This window comes from Carcharhinus amblyrhynchos, chromosome 32 (genome assembly GCF_965287045.1).
Source record: "Carcharhinus amblyrhynchos chromosome 32, sCarAmb.v2.hapA, whole genome shotgun sequence".
Taxonomy (NCBI): domain Eukaryota; kingdom Metazoa; phylum Chordata; class Chondrichthyes; order Carcharhiniformes; family Carcharhinidae; genus Carcharhinus; species Carcharhinus amblyrhynchos.
The window spans coordinates 7,021,671-7,040,043 of NC_137355.1; the positions used below are offsets into that span (position 1 = coordinate 7,021,671).

Sequence of the window (18,373 nt, forward strand, 5' to 3'; positions counted from 1 at the left end):
CACCACGGGGTTCAAATCCCGCCACTGCAGATGGTGGATTTGAATTCAATTTTAAAAAATCTGGAATTAAGAATCTACTGATGACCCTGAAACCATTGTTGATTGTCGGAAAAATCCATCTGGTTCACTAATGTCCTCTAGGGAAGGAAATCTGCCGACCTTACCCAGTCTGGCCTACATGTAACTCCACAGCAATGTGGTTGATGCTCAACTATCCTCAGGCAACTAGGGACAGGCAATAAATGCTGGCAATAAATAATACAAAAATGTAGTTAAAGCGCTTTAGCAAAGGACAGGAAGTTGCCAATCTCCTGGGAGAGAGTTTCAGTGATTGAGCTAGAAGTCCAAACTGGTTGACGTACGTTAACTGTATCCCCTATCGGGCTGTAAAGATGAAAAAATATACATGAGGAATATTATACATATTGTACGGGCCCCCTCACAACTATCCAATGGAAGGCCATTTTACTGAAGATCTGGTGTGATATTTAGCAAGTATATTCATGTAGAATGAGTCGGAATAAGGCTATAAACACTCACCGAGGGCTAGGTGCTGCAGATGCACTTCCTAAATTTAACATTGCAAACAACGACAGTCTCTGCTACACGATTGCGATACTGCGTGTATTATGATACTGACATGACCCCCCTCCTTCCTCACTCGACACCCCTCAAAGCATATTTGCTTAGCAGAGGTAAACATTTCAAAACTGCGGTCAGTTTTGGAAAGAGACTGTCTGGGAAATTCCTCTCCTGGTCCCTCAGGTCATTGAAGGCAGTCTGGGTGATCCTAGGCTGTGATAATGTTATCACGTGTCTGCCTTGTGTTTGAGCTCATTGTGTTTGTACACTGAAGCACACAGATAGGAAAAGTCTGAGCTGAGCTCGGCAACTGATATAGTCACTGTGACTGGCTGCAAAGACTTTGGATTGGTCTGACATGTGGTCATCGACAAGTGCAGCATCCACCACCCCCATCCCCTCACCGCTTTTGCTGGAAAATCCCAATGTTTTTCCTAAATGTAATAAGTCTACACAGAGGCAGAAGTCCCTTCACCAATTTCCCTTTATTTACAAATTCTAACAGCAGTCGCAGAGTGCCAGCAGTCAGCAGTCTACCTCCAGGAGTGCCAGAGGAACTGACACTCCCGGTTCAGTACAAGGCAAAGACTCCCTAATTGGTCCAACAATTGGATCCCTAATCAGGGAACTCTTTTTGTGGATCTTTAATCAGGGATATCTTTTTTTTGTTGCAGACTTCCCTATGCTTAATGAGAAAGATCCAACAATGTTCTTGCCTGGTTTTGAAATGAGAATCATTCGCATGTGAGGCGAACGTGATAATGACTACACTACAGAAACATCCTTAATCAGGGAGTTCATATTCCAATAGGCCAACCTCAATGTCCTGATTGATGTCATTACACTAAAGCACTAAGTTGAGAACAGGATTGAACCATCCTGTGATAGCACTCCCAATCTAGGCTTGTACATGAGGGATGAAAGGCCCATTGAGACACATTGCTGCATCCCAGCTTAAAGTTTATTAGTGTCACAAGTACCATTACATTGACATTGCAATGAAGTTACTTTGAAAATCCCTTAGTCGCCACACTCCCGTGTCTGTTTGGGTACACTGAGGAAGAATTTAGCACAGCCAATGCACCTAACCAGCACACCTTTCAGACTGTGGGAGGAAACCAGAGCACTTGGAAGAAACCCACGCAGACATGGGAAGAACATGCAAACTCCACATCGACAGTGACCCAATCAGGGAATTGAACCTGGGTCCCTGGTGCTGTGAGGCAGCAGTGCTAACCACTGTGCTGCCCAGACCTGAGACTCTGCAGCTGCACTGAGCCAGTGGAGGGGGGTGGGTGGGGTGGGGCATTGTTGGGGGGAGTAGTAGGGGTAAGGCGGTGGTAGTCTGGGGAAGGGGTTGATTGGAAGGTATTGACAAGGGGTTAGGGGTTCAAAGGTTGTTGGGTGGACAATTGGGTGGTTGAGGGGCTAGTCAGATGATTGAAAGGGGGTTGGTGGGACAGGGGGTTAGTTGAGGGAGGGGTGAGGAGGGGACTGAGGGCTGAGGTTAGCCTGAGGTTCAGGTGGTTTGTGAAAGAGAAGAGATGGTTTTGGAAATGATTGTTGAGGGTGGTCAGGTGGTTAGTCAGGATGGTTGATAATTAGTCAAAGCAGTCAGGGTAGTTGGGGATGTCAGGGGTTAGTCAGGTGGTCGGGGGTTACTTGGGGGTAGTGGGAGTTGGGTGGAACAGCGAATTGTTGGGGTGGAGGGGAGGATGTTGGTGGTGAAGGGTTGGTGGCGGAAATGAATGAACAGAAATGGAGAGCCAAGCCAGGTTGATCTCAGATACTTACACTGGGGGAGGAGGAGGAGTCAGAACCTTTCCCCAGCATGGGCTTGTACCTCCAAACTCAGCGAGATGTGTTGACATTGGTGATGAGTTGCACCTTGCAACTCTGAATGAAAGGAGTAGCGTTGCTAATGTTCCTCTCACAACCTTGGGGAATCACAAAGTGCTTCCCAATGTAGATTTTATTGCTGTGTGTGGAACACTGTTGCTGATTTGTGCACAGCAAGCTCCCACACTCCGCATTGAAATAATGGCTGGACTTTTACCCGCCACACAAATCAGAGGGGGCAAGGGGTGGACTTTGGAAAGGCCTGTTAACCTCGGATGGGAGTTTATAATTTTGGGATGAGTACAGCTGTAAAATCCCACCTAATAACTGAGCAATCTGTTTTAATCTCAGTGGCTGAGGGATAAAAAGTGGCCAAGATGTTTAGGAGCAGCTTGACTTTGAGAGAGAGCATCATGGGATTGTTTATTGTTTCCCTCCACCTAATGTGGTGGTGGTGGTGGGTGGGGTGGAAGAGGAGGGAGGAGGAGGGGTGGTAGGGTGGGGGGGGCAGGGGTGCCCTTGGGATTGCACCTCATTCGAAAGACCATGCAGCACTCCCTTAGTACGGCACCAGAGTATCGTCTTAGATCATGTGCTGAAGCCCCTTTATCCCTTGAATCGGGCAGTTGAGGTGGGTCTGTTAGAGTATCAACTCCCTGATTAAGGGCCAAATTGATGGGCAATCAGGGTGCCTCTTGCTTTGAATTTAACCATGAGTGTCAGTTCCTCTGGGACTCACTGCTGACTGAAAACGCTCTGTATGCTGTTGTCAGACTTGTAAATGAAGAGACTGTGGTGAAGGAACTTCTACCTCTATGGACGTATTATCCCCTGCAGTCAAAACCTGAATCTGCAACCTTGTGAATGGTTGAGGCCTTTGACAAGAGGGTGTGAGGGAGTTGCAGAGGGGGGAAAAGACACATTTGAGCAGAGATAACTCACTTCCTTTGTCTGAAAGTGCAGGGCTGTTGATCGAGAACAGCTCTTTCTGCTTGGTAGATAGTTTTGCTGCTTTGAAAGGTCTGTCTAGTAACCGGAGTCCTCTTTGTGGGCAGGACCTGCGTAAGCAGTGACCTCATTTTCCAGAAATGCACACTGAGCTCTCTGAGCAGGAGGGGCAGAGGAAAGCTGATCCCTTTGACCTCCTGCCCATTGACAGCTGCTTCTGAGGCTGACCAGCGACATTGGCGCAAGACTGGGCAAAGGGAAAAGCAATCCCAGCTTTTCCTTGGCCGGCCCAGATCAAAGGGCCCTGGATCGTATAAATAGAAGCGGGCACCATATTAATGGAATCTCTGGCTGGAGCTGTCACTTATGGCAGCAGGGAGGGTCCGTAGAGCAGCCAGGGATAAAGGGTCGGAATGTGCTGGAAACTCGGGCCTTGACAAATTTGCGATGCATGCAGGAAATGAGGAATTGTGCGAAGCCAGCCACTAATCATACATTCCTGGGAGCCTTGGCAATGCCCACCCAAACACAGAGACTCCTGTTCTAGCCCTGTCCTCCTCCCAATCATCTGGCAGTGCTGGGATCTACTTTTCCAAGATTCTCCTTCCTGAATACTGAGCTTTGTTCATTTATTTCACCAGAGTAAAATGAATCACCTTCCTCTTTCATTCAGACTGGCCAGAATGTTTTCGGTTTTATAGAATTTGAATTTTTGAGAACCATTTAATGCGTGAAGTGAAAGCCACTTGAGTGGGTCGACCAGTAAATTTCATATGGATTATTGAAATGAGTCACGTTTTAGAATTCATTTTGGTTTGAACATTCTGCCTCACGGTGCCAGGGACTCAAGTTTGATTCCTGGCTTGGGTCACTGTCTGTGTGGAGTCTGCACGTTCTCCTTATGTCTGCATGACTCTCCTCCAGGTGCTCTGGTTTCTTCCCACAGTCCGAAAGACGTGCTGGTTAGGGTGCATTGGCCGTGCTAAATTCTCCTTCAGTGTACCTGAACAGGCGCCAGAGTGTGGTGACTAAAGTTTATGTGTTTATTAGTCACAAGTAAGGCTTACATTCACACTGCAATGAAGTTACTGTGAAAATCCCCTAGTTGCCACATTCCGGCGCCTGTTCGGTATACTGAGGGAGAATTTAGTACAGCCAATTGCACCTAACCAGCACATCTTTCAGACTGTGGGAGGAAACTGAAGCACCTGGAGGAGACCCATGCAGAGAATGTGCAGAGTCTGCACAGACTGTGCGGAGTGGAATTCAAACACAGGTCCCTGCCGCTGTGACAAAACAATGATAATCACTTCGCCACCTAGCCAACCTAATGACTAGGGAATTTTCACAATAACTTAATTGTAGTGTTAATGTAAGCCGACTTGTGACACTAATAAATAAACTTTAAATTTAAAGGAGATCATGCCTTTATTTCCCCGATCATTCGCAAGATGTGGGCATCGCTGGCTGGACCAGCATTTATTGCCCCTCCCTAGTTGCCTGAGGGCCGTTAAGAGTCAGCCACATTGTGTGTCTAGGAGTCACGTGTAGGCCAGACCTGGTAAGGACGGCCAATTTTCTTCCATCAAGGGAGGTATTTTGCAACAATCAACAATGGTCTCACAGTCGTTATCAGACTTTTAATTCCAGATTTTTATTGAATTCATCTGCCATAGTGAGATTTGAACCCAGGTCCTCAGAAGATTAACCCGGGTCTCTGGATTACAGTGACAAAACTGCTTCGCCTACGCCTACCAGAGTAAATATCTGTGCAATGTCCCTGGTTGGGATAGGAATCAGTTGCTCGAAGTTTAAAGGCAGCAATACCTGAAAAACCAATTATTAATAAATTACTCACTACAGATCATCTGTTGGACATTTTGCCACAGTCACCAGTACAAGCACTCGCTTTGAAATGAACTTGTCTACAATCTGATGATCATTTCAATGTCAGAACTTTAAAGGGTTACAAACTATGCAGCATATATGTGGATCAAGACAGTTCAGAGTTCTTTTTCAAATGTTTACCCATGTTTCTTTTTAAATGCAGTAAAAGATTCAGTTGGTTGGTTCACTATTCCAGGTCCCAACCACCCACTGCGCGAGCCATCATTTGCATCTTTTGAGTATGAAATATATCTCCCCTAATCTTCTTCAGAATCCTGTCGTGGGGTGTTCTCCCTTGGTTTAATATCTCATCCCAATGATGGCACCTCTCGCCAGCGCAACATTCCTTAAATATGGCACCGGTCTGGAGTTGGACTGGTCGCATTTGGAATAGAGTGCAGGATCATATAATCTGCATCCCAGGCACCTGGTGCACACATTCAGAGAAGCTTATACCACTTGCTACGTCCCATTGATTTCTCCCGACATGGCCTAACGGTATTATCGCTAGACTATTAATCCAGAAATTTAGCTAATGTTCTGGGGATCCAGGTTCAAATCCTGCCAAGGCAGATGGAGGACTTTGAATTCAATAAAAAAATGTCGAATCTACTGATGACCGTGAACCCATTGTCAGAAAAACCCATCTGGATCACTAATGTCCTTTAGGAAGGAAATCTGCCGTCCTTACCTGGACTGGCCTACATGTGACTCCAGAACCACAGCAGTGTGGTTGACACTCAGTTGCCCTCCAAGGGCAACTAGGGATGGGCAATAAATGCTGGCCCAACCAGTGATGCCCAGGTCCCACGAATGAATAAAAAAGACCATTTTCTCATTTCTTTATATAGTGTCCTTTCAAAAATTGTCAGACATCTCCAAGCTCATCACTTTTGAATGGTGTCACAGTTGTTTTCTAATTGAGCCAGTTAATTTGATTACCACAAGATCCCACTAACTACTGAAACAGTTAACCAGTTAATCTGCCTTAGTATGGAGTTGGGGGTAAGGTGTTAGCGTGGATAGAGGATTAGCTGTCTAATAGGAGGCAGAGTTGATATCAAGGTGCTATTCTGATTGGCGGTTGGTAACTAGTGGTGTGCCGCAAGGATCGGTGCTGGGGCCTTAGCTATTTACCGTTTATATAGATGATCTGGAGGAGGAGGAGGCTGAGTGTAGGGTGTCGAAATTTGCTGATGACAGAAAGATGAGTGGAAAAGCAAATTGTGCGGAGGGGGTGGAAAGTCTGCAGAGGGATCTAGATAGGCTGAGCGAGTGGGCGAGGACCTAGCAGATGGAGTACAATGTTAGCAAGTGTGAGGTTATGCACTTTGGCAGGAATAATAGTAGGAGGGATTACTATTTAAAGGGTGAAAAGCTGCAGCATGCTACGGTGCAGAGGGACCTGGGGGTCCTTGTGCATGAGTCACAAAAACCCAGTCTGCAGGTGATCAAGAAGGCGAATGGGATGCTGGCCTTTATAGCGAGGGGGATAGAATATAAAAGCAGGGAGGTCTTGCTGCAACTGTACAGGGCACTGGTGAGGCTGCAGCTGGAGTACTGTGTGCAGTTTTGGTCGCAGCACTTGTGTAAGGATATTTTGGCCTTGGAGGGAGTGCAGAGGAGGTTCACTAGGCTGATACCGGAGATGAGGGGGTTGGACTATGAAGAGAGACTAAATAGACTTGGTCTGTACTCGTTGGAGTTTAGAAAGATGAAGGGGGATCTTATAGAGACGTATAAGATACTGAAGGGGATGGATAGGGTAGAGGTAGAGAGATTCTTCCTGCTCAGAAAGGACAGCGAGACTAGAGGGCACAGCCTCAAGATAAGAGGGGGGTGGGGGGGCAGTTTATAACGGAGTTAAGGAGGAACTTCTTCACTCAAAGGGTGGTGAATCTCTGGAATTCTCTGCCCATTGAAGTGGTGGAGGCTACCTCGCTAAATATATTTAAGTCACGGGTAGATAGGTTTTTTGGAGGCAAGGGAATTAAGGGTTATGGGGAGAAAGCGGGAATGTGGAACTGAGCCACTTCAGATCAGCCATGATCTTATTGAATGGCGGGGCAGGCTCGAAGGGCTAGATGGCCTACTCTTATGTTCTTATGTTAGTAGGGTTGGGGTTGAGGGAAGAATGTTGGCCAAGGCATCAGGAGAACTCCCTCCACTCTGGTTCCACTCCCATCATTGCCTCGATGTATGTAACCTGCTTCATTGAATAAACAGATGACTGTTTATGTTTGCATTTAGATTTAGATATCTAGCTTGAATCCAATAGTTCTGTGCATTTTTAACCTTCTGATCACATGGTATGCAATCACAGGCTCCACCCACAGAGCAGGAAAGAGAGGGAGACCAGATCATGAGTGCCACCTACAGGACACTATGAAAAAGCTATTTTTAAAAGTTTCTAGTGAAATGTGTTGCATATGGTTTCTTATGAACATCCACCATATGTACCAGGAGTGCTATCTAACATTAGGTGGAGTTCTCCAGCAATTCCACGGTGGTTTTTCCCGCAGCGGGGGCAGCTTGTGAAAATTAAAGTAAAATGTAAAGTTTCTTTATTAGTCACAAGTAAGTAGGGCTTACATTAATATTGCAATGAAGTTGCTGTGAAATTCCCCTAGTCACTTCAGCGCCTGTTCGGGTCAATGCACCTAACCAGCACGTCTTTCAGAATATGGGAAGAAACCGGAGCACTGGGAGGAAACCCACACAGACACGGGGAGAACGTGTAGACTCCGCACAGACAGTGACCCAAGCTGGGAATCAGTTCCTGGAGCTGTGAGGCAGCAGTGCTAATCACTGTGCCACTCTACAATTAAGTTGTAATTCCAGCTATGGCCAAATAATTAATTCACTTTGTTCTGCAGGATTAAGGATGCTTACTTCAAATAAAGCAATAAATATGGTGAAACGATAGTTAAAAACAGTTACAAAATACAGAAACTAGAAAAATTAAGTTACATCAATTGTGGAAATTAAGTTATGACAACCAACTCTTAAATAATGGAAAATGATTATTGGCCTCTTAGGCCTTCAGTGAGGCTAGCACTGAACTCATACTCAGGATAAGCGACTAATTTAAACCCTGTGTTAGTTCCATAAACATGATAAGCAGCCTTGGCCACAGAATGAAAATAAGACCTTTTTCAATAACAAAATTCCAAAAAGCAAGATATGGTGAACTATAATTGTTATATTTTCTGTATGAATCAACAGAACATTCTGCAGTGCTTTACACTGCATTGTGTGCAGTTTTGGTCTCCTTTTCTGAGGAAGGATGTTCTTGTTCTCAAGGGGGTGCAGCGAAGGTTTACCAGGCTGATTCGAGGGATGGCGGGACTGATGTATGAGGAGAGATTGACTAGGTTGTTTTCAGCGAGATTGTTTTCGCTGGAGTTCAGACAAATGAGGGGGGGATCTCACAGAGACTTATAAAATTCTAACAGGACTAGACAGGGTAGATGTAGGGAGGATGTTCCCAATGGTGGGAGAGTCCAAAACCAGGGATCAGAGCCTGAGGATTCGGGGTAGACCATTTAGGATGGAGATGAGCAGACATCTCTTCACCCAAAGAATGGTGAGTCTGTGGCATTCACCACCACAGGAAGCTGTTGATGCCAAAACATTGAATGTATTCAAGAGGCGGCTGGATATAGTACTTGGGCGAATGGGATCAAAGGTTATGGGGATAAAGCAGGATTAGGCTATTGATTTGGATGATCAGCAATGATCGTGATGAATAATGGAGCAGGCTCAAAGGGCCAAATCCTGCTCCTATCTTCTATGTTTTATATGTTCTCACTTGTGCACAAGTAATTAAACTTAAAAGTCTGAGTACTCTTAGTGCCCAGTGTACCCAAGTATTTGACAGGCTCACCATCATCCTCTGGCAGGATCGTCCTGTCCCACCAAAGTCAATGGCGATTTACATTCCTCATCTGCAGGAGTCAACCTTGGTGGGCCTGGTAGATGCCACCAGCAGGAGGGGCTGAAGAATTCCACCCCTTGTTATCTTAACAGTGGCTGAATCCTAAATCACAATACACAACCTCCACAGCCTGCGGGTCACAATTGACCACAAGCTCAAGTGAATCCAAAACTTAGATATTATGGCCTCAGGGACAGATCAGAGGCTGAATATTGGGGACGCGAATGACTCACCTTCTGACTCTCCAGAGCCTTTTCACTGCATGCCACAGGTCAGGCGTGTAATGGAATACTCTCCACTTGCCTGGACAGTTGCAGTTCCAACAACACTCAAGGAGCTCAATACCATCCAGGACTGAGTATTCTGCCTAATCGACTCTTCAGTAATTAACCAAAATATCTGACTTCTCCACCATGGTTGCAGTATTTTTGTTCCTTCGTGGCACATGGGCATCGCAGGCTGGGACAGCATTTATTGCCCATCTCTAGTTGCCCGAGGTCAATTGTGAGCCAACTACATTGCCGTGGCTCTGGAGTCACATGTAGGTCAGACCAGGTAAGGACGGCAGATTTCCTCCCCTAAAGGACATTGGTGAACCAGATGGTTTTTTCCAACAATCGGCGATGCCTTCAGTAGATTCTTAATTACAGATTTTTTTCTAATTGAATTCAGATTCCACCATCTGTCATAGCGAGATTCGAACCCTGGCCCCCAGAACATCAGCTGAGTTTCTGGGTTATTAGCCTAATGATAATAGCACTAGGCCATAGCCTCCCCTACAATGTACCATTTAAAGGATGCGTTGTAACAACTCACTACAGACTGTTTGATGGACGTTCCCAAAGGTGGCACAGTGGATAGCATTGTTGCTTCACAGCACCAGGGACCCGGATTCAATTCCTAGCTTGAGTCACTGTCTGTGTGGAGTTTGCATGTTTTCTCCGGGATCTCCGGTTTCTTCCCACAGTCCAAAAGACACGCTGGTTAGGTGCATTGGCCACAATAAATTCTCCCTCAGTGTACCTGAACAGGCGCTGGAGTGTGGTGACTAGGGGATTTTCACAGTAACTTCATTGCAGTGTGATTATAAGCCTGCTTGTGACACTAATAAACTTTAAACTTAAAGGAATAAAATAATGATCCGATGATTAATATTATTCACCCAGTGAATTTATATCAGACAATTCTGGAACACTTAGAATCCCTACGGTGCAGACAGATCATTTGGCCCATTGAGGCTGCACTGACAACAATCCCACTCAGGCCCTATCCCCATAACCCCACGTATTTACCCTGCTAATCCTTCTGACACAAAGGGTCAATTTAGCATGGCCAATCCACCTAACCTGCACGTCTTTGGACTGTGGGAGGAAAATGGAGGAAACCCATGCAGACATAGGGAGAACGTGCAAACTCAGCACAGACAGTGACCCAAAGCCAGAATCGAACCCTGGCCCCCCCTGGCACTGTGAGGCAGCAGTGCTAACCACTGTGCCATCAGCAGCACTGGGGAAGAATCCTAGTTCACATTTGTTCCAATAACTTGAAATGTTAACTTTGTTCCTCAGCTGTTGTGTGACCTGAGTATTTATAGTATTTCCCCGTTTACTTCAGATTTTCACCATCTCTTGGTTTTATTTAAGAATTTCTAAAGCCCAATCAGTTTTTTTTTGAGCAGCAGAGCAAGGTTACTGGGGGGTGGGTGAGGAAACATGGTACCCCAGTGTGCTGTCAATGTTCCGGGGCCTTATCCACATTGAACCAGGGACTTTCCTTTCCTCCCACAGACATGGGGAAGGATCAGCTGATTACCGGCAAGCAGGTGATGGAAATTCGACACACCTTAAAGGAGTGCCGCGCACTAACGGATGCGATTTGTACCAAGGGACACACAGCGCAGCTCAGAATGAGGAACGAACACTGGAAGCGAGCCAATGGTAAGATACTTCGCTTTACCAAGCAAGCAGCAATCTTAATTTCCTCTCCCCAAAATAACCTATAAGGTACTGAGGAAAATAAAGTCCTTGTATTCTTTTCATTGCATTTTGCTTTATACATCCCCACTCTGTTAGCGTTTTAATGTCCCTTCCTTGCTCAACCGCAGAGAAACCATTTTCACCATCATAGAATCTCTACAGTACAGAAGGAGGCCATTTGGCCCATCGAATCTGCACCAACCACAGTCCCATCCAGGCCCTATCCCCTTAACCCCATGTATTTACCCTAGCTAGTCCCTCTGATACTAGGGTCAATTTACCATGGCCTATCAACCTAACCCGCCACACATCTCTGGAAAGTGGGAGGGAACCGGAGCACCCGGAGGAAACCCACGCAGATACAGGAAGAACGTGCAGACTCCACAAGGCCAGTAACTCGAGGCTAGATTCGAACCCAGGTCGCTGGTGCTGTGAGGCAGCAGTGCTAACCATTGTGCCGCCCATTTTGTGGGCAAGATCACCCGAGCAGCCAAGTACTTGACCTGTTCATTAGTGAGGATCCTCAGGTTCTGACGAAGGGTTAGCCAAACTTGAAACATTGGCTCTCTTCTCTTGCCACAGATGCTGTCAGATGATGAGACTTTCCAGCGTTTTCTATGTTTGTGTTAGCCTCGGACACTGCTCTGCTGTTGGGATCTTTAACCCGATTTTAATTGTTAACATATCGTTGCTCTAATATATTTCAACAAACTCCCCACCTCAATTACTAATCTCCCCCTGCCCTGTCTCCCCAATACTGCAGTAAAAGCCCACCTAATCTGATTAGTGACTATACTGCAATTTGATGCTTCTGAGACGTCTTCTTTTATATTTTGTGGATAGACCAATTAACTCCATCGCATAAATGATTCACTTTAAAAACACTTTAAAAATGATGGTAAAACTCAGCAGGTCAGGCAGCATCTGTGGAGCGAGAGAAACAGAATCAACCTTTCAGGTTAACTGATTTTTCAATAGAACCATAAACTCATGGCAGTGGATCGAGTTTGCCCTGACTCCCTAAAAGAGCATTCCATCCAGGCCCTCCCCCCTGCCCTATCCCAGTAACCCCGCACATTTACCGTGGCCGTTCCACCTAACCTGCACATCTTTGGACTGTGGGAGGAAACCGGAGCACCCAGAGGAAACCAGAGGACGTGGGTAGAACTTGCAAACTCCACAGTCACCCAAGCCGGAAATCGAACCTGGGTTCCTGGTGCTGTGAGGCAGCAATGCTAACCACTGTTTTTCCAGCATTTTCTTTTGTAAATTTCAGTTTTCAAGCATCTGTAGTAGTTTGTTTTTGTAAAAAAAAATTATCCATTTGTCTGTAGTAGTGCTACTGCCTGCTGGACTGTGACTAACAAAAAAGACTTGTATTCATATAGCGCCTTTCAGTGCCACCATCCCCCCTCAAAGAGCTTTGTAGATGGTGAAGTTCTTCTGAAATGTAGTCACTGTTGTAATGGCAGCTAATGAGCATAATGATTATGTTATAGAATCCTCCAGTACAGAAGAAGTGCATTCAGCCCGTCGAGTTTGCACTGACCACAATCCCACCCAGGCCCTATTCCCCATAACCCCATGCATTTACCCTAATTAGTCCCCCTGACACTAAGGGGCAATTTAGCATGGTCAATGAACCTAACGTGCACATCTTTGGAGCGTGGGAAGAAACTGGAGCACCCAGAGGAAACCCACGCAGACACAAGAAGAATGTGCAAACTCCACAGAGATAGTGGCCCAAGCCAGGAATCGAACCTGGCCCCCTGGTGCTGTGAGGCAGCAGTGCTAACTACTGTGCCGCCGCACTATTCTTGGGAAGCAGCTTGGAGATGTAGGTGTCACTGGCTACAGCAGCATTTATTACCCTCTAGGAGGTGGTGGTAAGCATCTCCTTGGACCGCTGCAGTCCACCCAGTGTAGGTACACCCACAGTGCTGTTAGAGAGGGGAGTTCCAGGATTTTGATCCAACGAAGTTAAGGATACCAGGAATAATTTCCCAGTTCTTTTCTGTGCTAGTGCCATGCAACATATTACATCTACACACGAGAGAAATCAATTTAATGTCTCAGTCAAAAAGCAGAGACAGGAGTGTCAGCCTGGATATTGCGCTCAAATCCTGGAGTAGGACTTGATCTCAGAACCTTCTGACTCACAGGCAAGAGTGCTACCCTCTGAGCCATGGCTGACGCGCAAGCAAGCAGAATGCTTTGCTCTGGATGGTGTCGAGCTTCTTGAGTGTTGTTTGAGCTATAGAGAGTATTCCATTGCCCTCCTGACTAGTTCCTTGTAGATGCTGTCACACTGCATGTAATATTTTGAAAACTTAGGTTTTGAAACAACCTTAGATTTGTAATCTTTATTGTACCCTCATCTTTAGAAATACTAGGGACAGGAGTAGGCTAGTCAGCCCCTCAGGCCTGTGGTGCCATTTGGATGTTGTGAGTCTCAGTTCCATTTACCTGTCCTTCCTCTGTATTCCCTCAAAATCCTTCCCGAACAAAAGTCTATTTACCTCCACAGCCTCTACAGGGACAGAATTCCAAATTTCTACCAAACTGTATATGGAAAAATATTTGCAGAGTTCACACCAAAACAGCCAGCCTGAAGTTTTGATTTCCCCGCTCCCTGTATCTAATGTTTTAAACTCCTCGGTCTGATGCGGCATCACTTGTTGCCCTTGACCTGAGTCAGAGGGCATTTTAAGAGTCAACCACATTGCTGTGGGTCTGGAGTCATATGTAGACCAAACCACATAAGGACAGCAGATTTCCTTCCCTAAAGGAACCAGATGGGGTTTTACAACAATGTTTCATGGTCACCATTAGAATTTAATTCCAGATTTTCAAATATCGCCATCTGCTGTGCTGGGATTTGAACCCGGATCTCCAGATCTTGTCCTGGATTACCAGTCCAGTGACAATACCATTACTCTCCGTCTCCCCTTTGACCTTCTACAACCCAGGGAATACAAGTCTTGTCTTCATAACTGAACACTCTAAGTCACAATGTAATTCCAGTAAATCTAGACAACTCCTCCTCCAAGGCTGATATATCCACCCAGAGGTGCGGTGCCAGGAACTCCATGCACTATTCCAGGTGGGATCTGATTGACGTTCTGCACCACTCCGAGGACTCAATCTACTTCGTTCCAATCAGCTTAGCTTCTGGGATCCAAATCGAGGCAGCACTTAAAGACTACTGTATCAGCTAAACTGCCTTGCAGGATTAATTTCACTGGAAGGACAGGGGCTGAAGGGAGGCCTGATTGAGGTCGACAAAATTATGAGCGGCATAGACAGGGTGGATACTCAGAGGCTTTTTCCCAGGGTGGAAGTGTCAATTACAAGGGGGCACAAGTTCAAGATGAGAGGGGGAAAGTTTAAGGGAGATGTGAGGGGAGTTTTTCTTGCGGTGAGTGGTGGGTGCCTAGAACACGCTGCCAGAGGTGTTTTTTTTTAAATTATTTATTTATTAGTGTCACAAGTAGGCTTACACTAACACCGCAATGAAGTTACTGTGAAAATCCTCAAGATGATAGAAGCAGGTACATTAGCCACATTTAAAAGACATCTGGATGGGTACATAAATAAGGAGGGAATAGAGGGATATGGTCTGAGTAGGGACAGAAGGTTTTTTTTTGAGTTTAGTTAGGGCACCATGATTGGCATGGAGGGCCGAATGGCCTGTTTTTGTGTTGTACTGTTCTTCTTATTCTAAAGTCTGCAGCAAAGTAAATTCTGCCAAAGCTGTGGTTGTGCCCCAGGCACTGGGCGAGACTGAGTTGGAACAACCTTGAAGGTAGCAGAGAGCTGGAAAACCCCCAGGAAAGGTCACGTTTTAAAGAACAGAATTCAACATTCACAGAGAACAGATAAGAGGCAGTGGGTTAAATACTTTAAGGCAGAGTCATGCGCTCCCTTTATCCTTTCACCTGAATCTCTCTGTTACATTCAAGCCTAAGGTGTGTCACTTGTTCTGTGGATAGAATGCTGATTATATTCCTTGCTGGTTAATCAAACTCGTGTGTGTAAATCACCGGCCATCGTGGATTAGCCCAAAGGCCGTAAAGCTTTATTTACCTTGTTGTTTAATCTGATGACTGGATCAGGGATGAATACCAGTCTCCTATGTTGCTCTAACATTTACATTATTTAAGTTATTTAAGGTAGTGTCTCTAGCTCTTGACATTATGATCATTTTTGCCCAGAGTGTTGCTGTGACCTCACTGACCTCAGGGTCACTGCTGCCTCCCGACATGTCACCTTCCTGTCAGATTGTGGCTGCATCAACCCTTGTATTGCTGAGAACTCAAACCGTCTGCACAACCAAAGGAGGTCTCTAAATGTTAACTCTGTTTCTCTCTCAGAATCAGAGAGCCTTGCTCGGGTGAGGTTCGTAAAATCCCACGAGGCCAAAGGAGAATTCCAATTTGCGAGCCATGCCCGCCCCATTCCCGGGAAGGACATAGTGGTAAAATTCCAGCAAGAATGTCATAATGGTTACATTGCAGAAGGAGGCCATTCGGCCCATCATGTCTGCAGCGGCTCTCCAAACCAGCGTCTTGACTTGGCGCCTTTTCCCCTTCCCTCCAGAGCAGATGTTGGTTTTTCCACCCGTTTCTGTTTCCTATCCTATCCTTAGCTAGTTCAGTACCTTGCGTGGAGTTCCTCAGTGAATTTGAAACTTCCTCAGTCTCCCCCTGCCTCGTATCTCTCTGAGATCTCTCCAATCCTGGTTTCTTGTGTATCCCAGATTCTTATTGTTTGGCTACTGGTGGCCGTATCTTCAGCTTTCAGGATGTGAACTCTGAAAGTCCCTTCATAAACCTCACTACTGTTGTAGGTGAAAGACACCTCTGAGACTGCTAGTGAATCAAAATACAGTAAGTTTTATTTCAAAAGCTTTTGGGAGAAACCGTGCCCTAACAGTGGTTTACCAGGCTTCTCATTGAACACAAATACAAGTGGGTATTTATACATCATGATTCTCAGCACCAATCACAACGCAAACTCTGGTATCAGTTAGGACTGGCAACATTTCCGCTTCCAGCCAGGGTGCAGCCCTTGGCTTCAACCAGGACTCACAACCTGTCTGGCAGCTTCAATCACGATGTAGGCATCGATACTGTCATGACTCACAGCCTCTTCTCCATTGAAGTTACTTGGGCGATGACAGCTGTCTCAGCAGGACTCCTCCTGAGAAAACGCCAGTATCGCAATCTACCATCTGCAGCTGTTTAACGATGTCCAGTTAGCACAAACAGGTAAAGTTTGCAATGTATGCAAAATAACATTCACGTTTAACTATGTCTTGATGGAAATGAAAGTTTAAGAATGAAAGACATGAGCAAGTAAGGAAACATGAATAAATAATTTATATTGATGCAGGAGCAGTATAAGCTTGAGGAGATCAGCCATAAGGAAGGGTTATGTTTGTGATATATGATGATGATTTTCAAATATCACCAACTATGCTGGGATTCGAACCTGGATCCCCAGATCTTGTCCTGGATTATTAGTCCAGTGACAATACCATGACTCTCTGCCTCCCCTCTGACCTTCTACAGCCTAGGGAATATAAGCCATGTTTGTACAACCTTGTCTTCATAACTGAACCCTCTAAGTCACAATGTAATTCTGGTAAACTAGACAACTCCTACTCCAAGGCCGATACATCTACCCAGAGTTGCGGTGCCTGGAACTCCACGCACTATGATGCTATCACAGCTGAAGGGGTGCCTAATGCTTTTCTCTTGGTGCCTTTTGGTAGAGCTGCCAGAGAGGAGGACCATTCACTTTGCCTGTGGTGTGGGAGTGGAGTTAAGCTGCAGTGCCATTTTCTCCAATGTAATGGTTGTTTACGCCGACATCAAGAGGAGGCCCTCCCAGGTCACCGAGTGCAAAATTTCCCTCCTGAAAGCCGAGGTGAGTGACTGCAACCCCCAATACTCAGGGCACAAGCCGAGATTGAAGGTTCTGTTCTATCATTCACCGTTTTCTGTCTCGTTCACAGACTTAGAGGAACATTTCAGGATGGACACATTATATTAATGTAGCTTAATAATGCCTGCGAAAGTGAATGATTATTTCTCTTTGTCAGACATTGTTCTGTTCACCAGCACAGATCATTCTGGGTGACTTGGCTCACCAATCTTGTGTCAGGACATGTGGTAAAGAGTTGGTGCTAGGGAGAATGTTGTCAGAGGCATTGTTCATTAAAGGGCATTGGTCATTCTGCTTTGAAAGATTTATGATGCTGCTGATAATAGCAACCAAAGCAGTTATTCCCCTGTGTGTGAGTGACTCATTAACCCTCCCCATTCCAGTGTCCAGGGTATAGGATATGATTTACCCCCTATCCCAGTGGGGTATAGGATGTGATTTACCTCTATCCCAGTGTCCGGGATATAGGATGGAAAGTTTGTAAGACACTCATAAAGAAATACAACTGAATGCAACAAACAGTTCACTGGAAGCGCAGCTGACACGAACAGTCCTGGGCACTATTAGTTATGGCAATCCCAGATTTTGCCATCACATGCTTGGGAGGTCACAAACAGAGGACAAAGATTGATAGAAATACTTGAAGAAACCTTGTGACCAGGCAGTATATTGCAGGGTGGATTCTGGAATGTACCTTTTGACACTTGCAAGCTGCCAAATCAACAACCAACAGAGCTCAAGGTCCTCTTGAGCAATGGTCAACTCCCAGTCCAACATATGGCCCTGCACCTGATTAGTAAACAGGAAGAAATCCATGTGTTTCCTTTCCTAGCTGGTACTTGGCTCTGTGTTTGTTAGAACATACCGGGTTGGAAAGTGTGTCAACAAAGTTAACCCTCCGTTGTCCAAATAGAAAGATATTGGGATGCATTTCTTTGCTATTAAAATGGTTCTTTGATTGTTTTGCCTCTTGCGCACTTGTCATTTGAGGGTCTCCTTCTCGGAGCAGTTCATGGAGGGTATTTGGGAAAGCCTGGAGCAATTCTGTTCACAATAGCAGGGTCTAACAACTAGAACTAATAATAGTGTGGGGGGTGCAAACCTTGAGACTTCATGCTAAATTAACAGATGGGCCCTGACCCACCAAAGATCCTTCGACACCAGCTTCCAAACCGATGATCTCTACCATCTAGAAGGGCAAAGAGAGCAGATACCTGGGAACACCACCAAACCACTCACCATCCTGAGTTGGAAA

At 45.7% G+C, this 18,373-nt stretch overlaps 1 protein-coding gene across 2 annotated transcripts in view; it reads left to right on the top strand.

Annotated features, from left to right (window-relative positions):
* The window catches only part of malt3 (MALT paracaspase 3), a 117,169-nt gene that overhangs the window by 85,852 nt on the left and 12,944 nt on the right, over positions 1-18,373 (top strand). For both annotated transcript variants that reach the window (XM_080216008.1, XM_080216009.1), the window contains exons 13-14: positions 10,981-11,130; positions 16,946-17,100. In XM_080216008.1, coding sequence (XP_080072134.1) covers positions 10,981-11,130; positions 16,946-17,100 — 305 coding nt within the window. The remainder of the gene's footprint in view (positions 1-10,980; positions 11,131-16,945; positions 17,101-18,373) is intronic.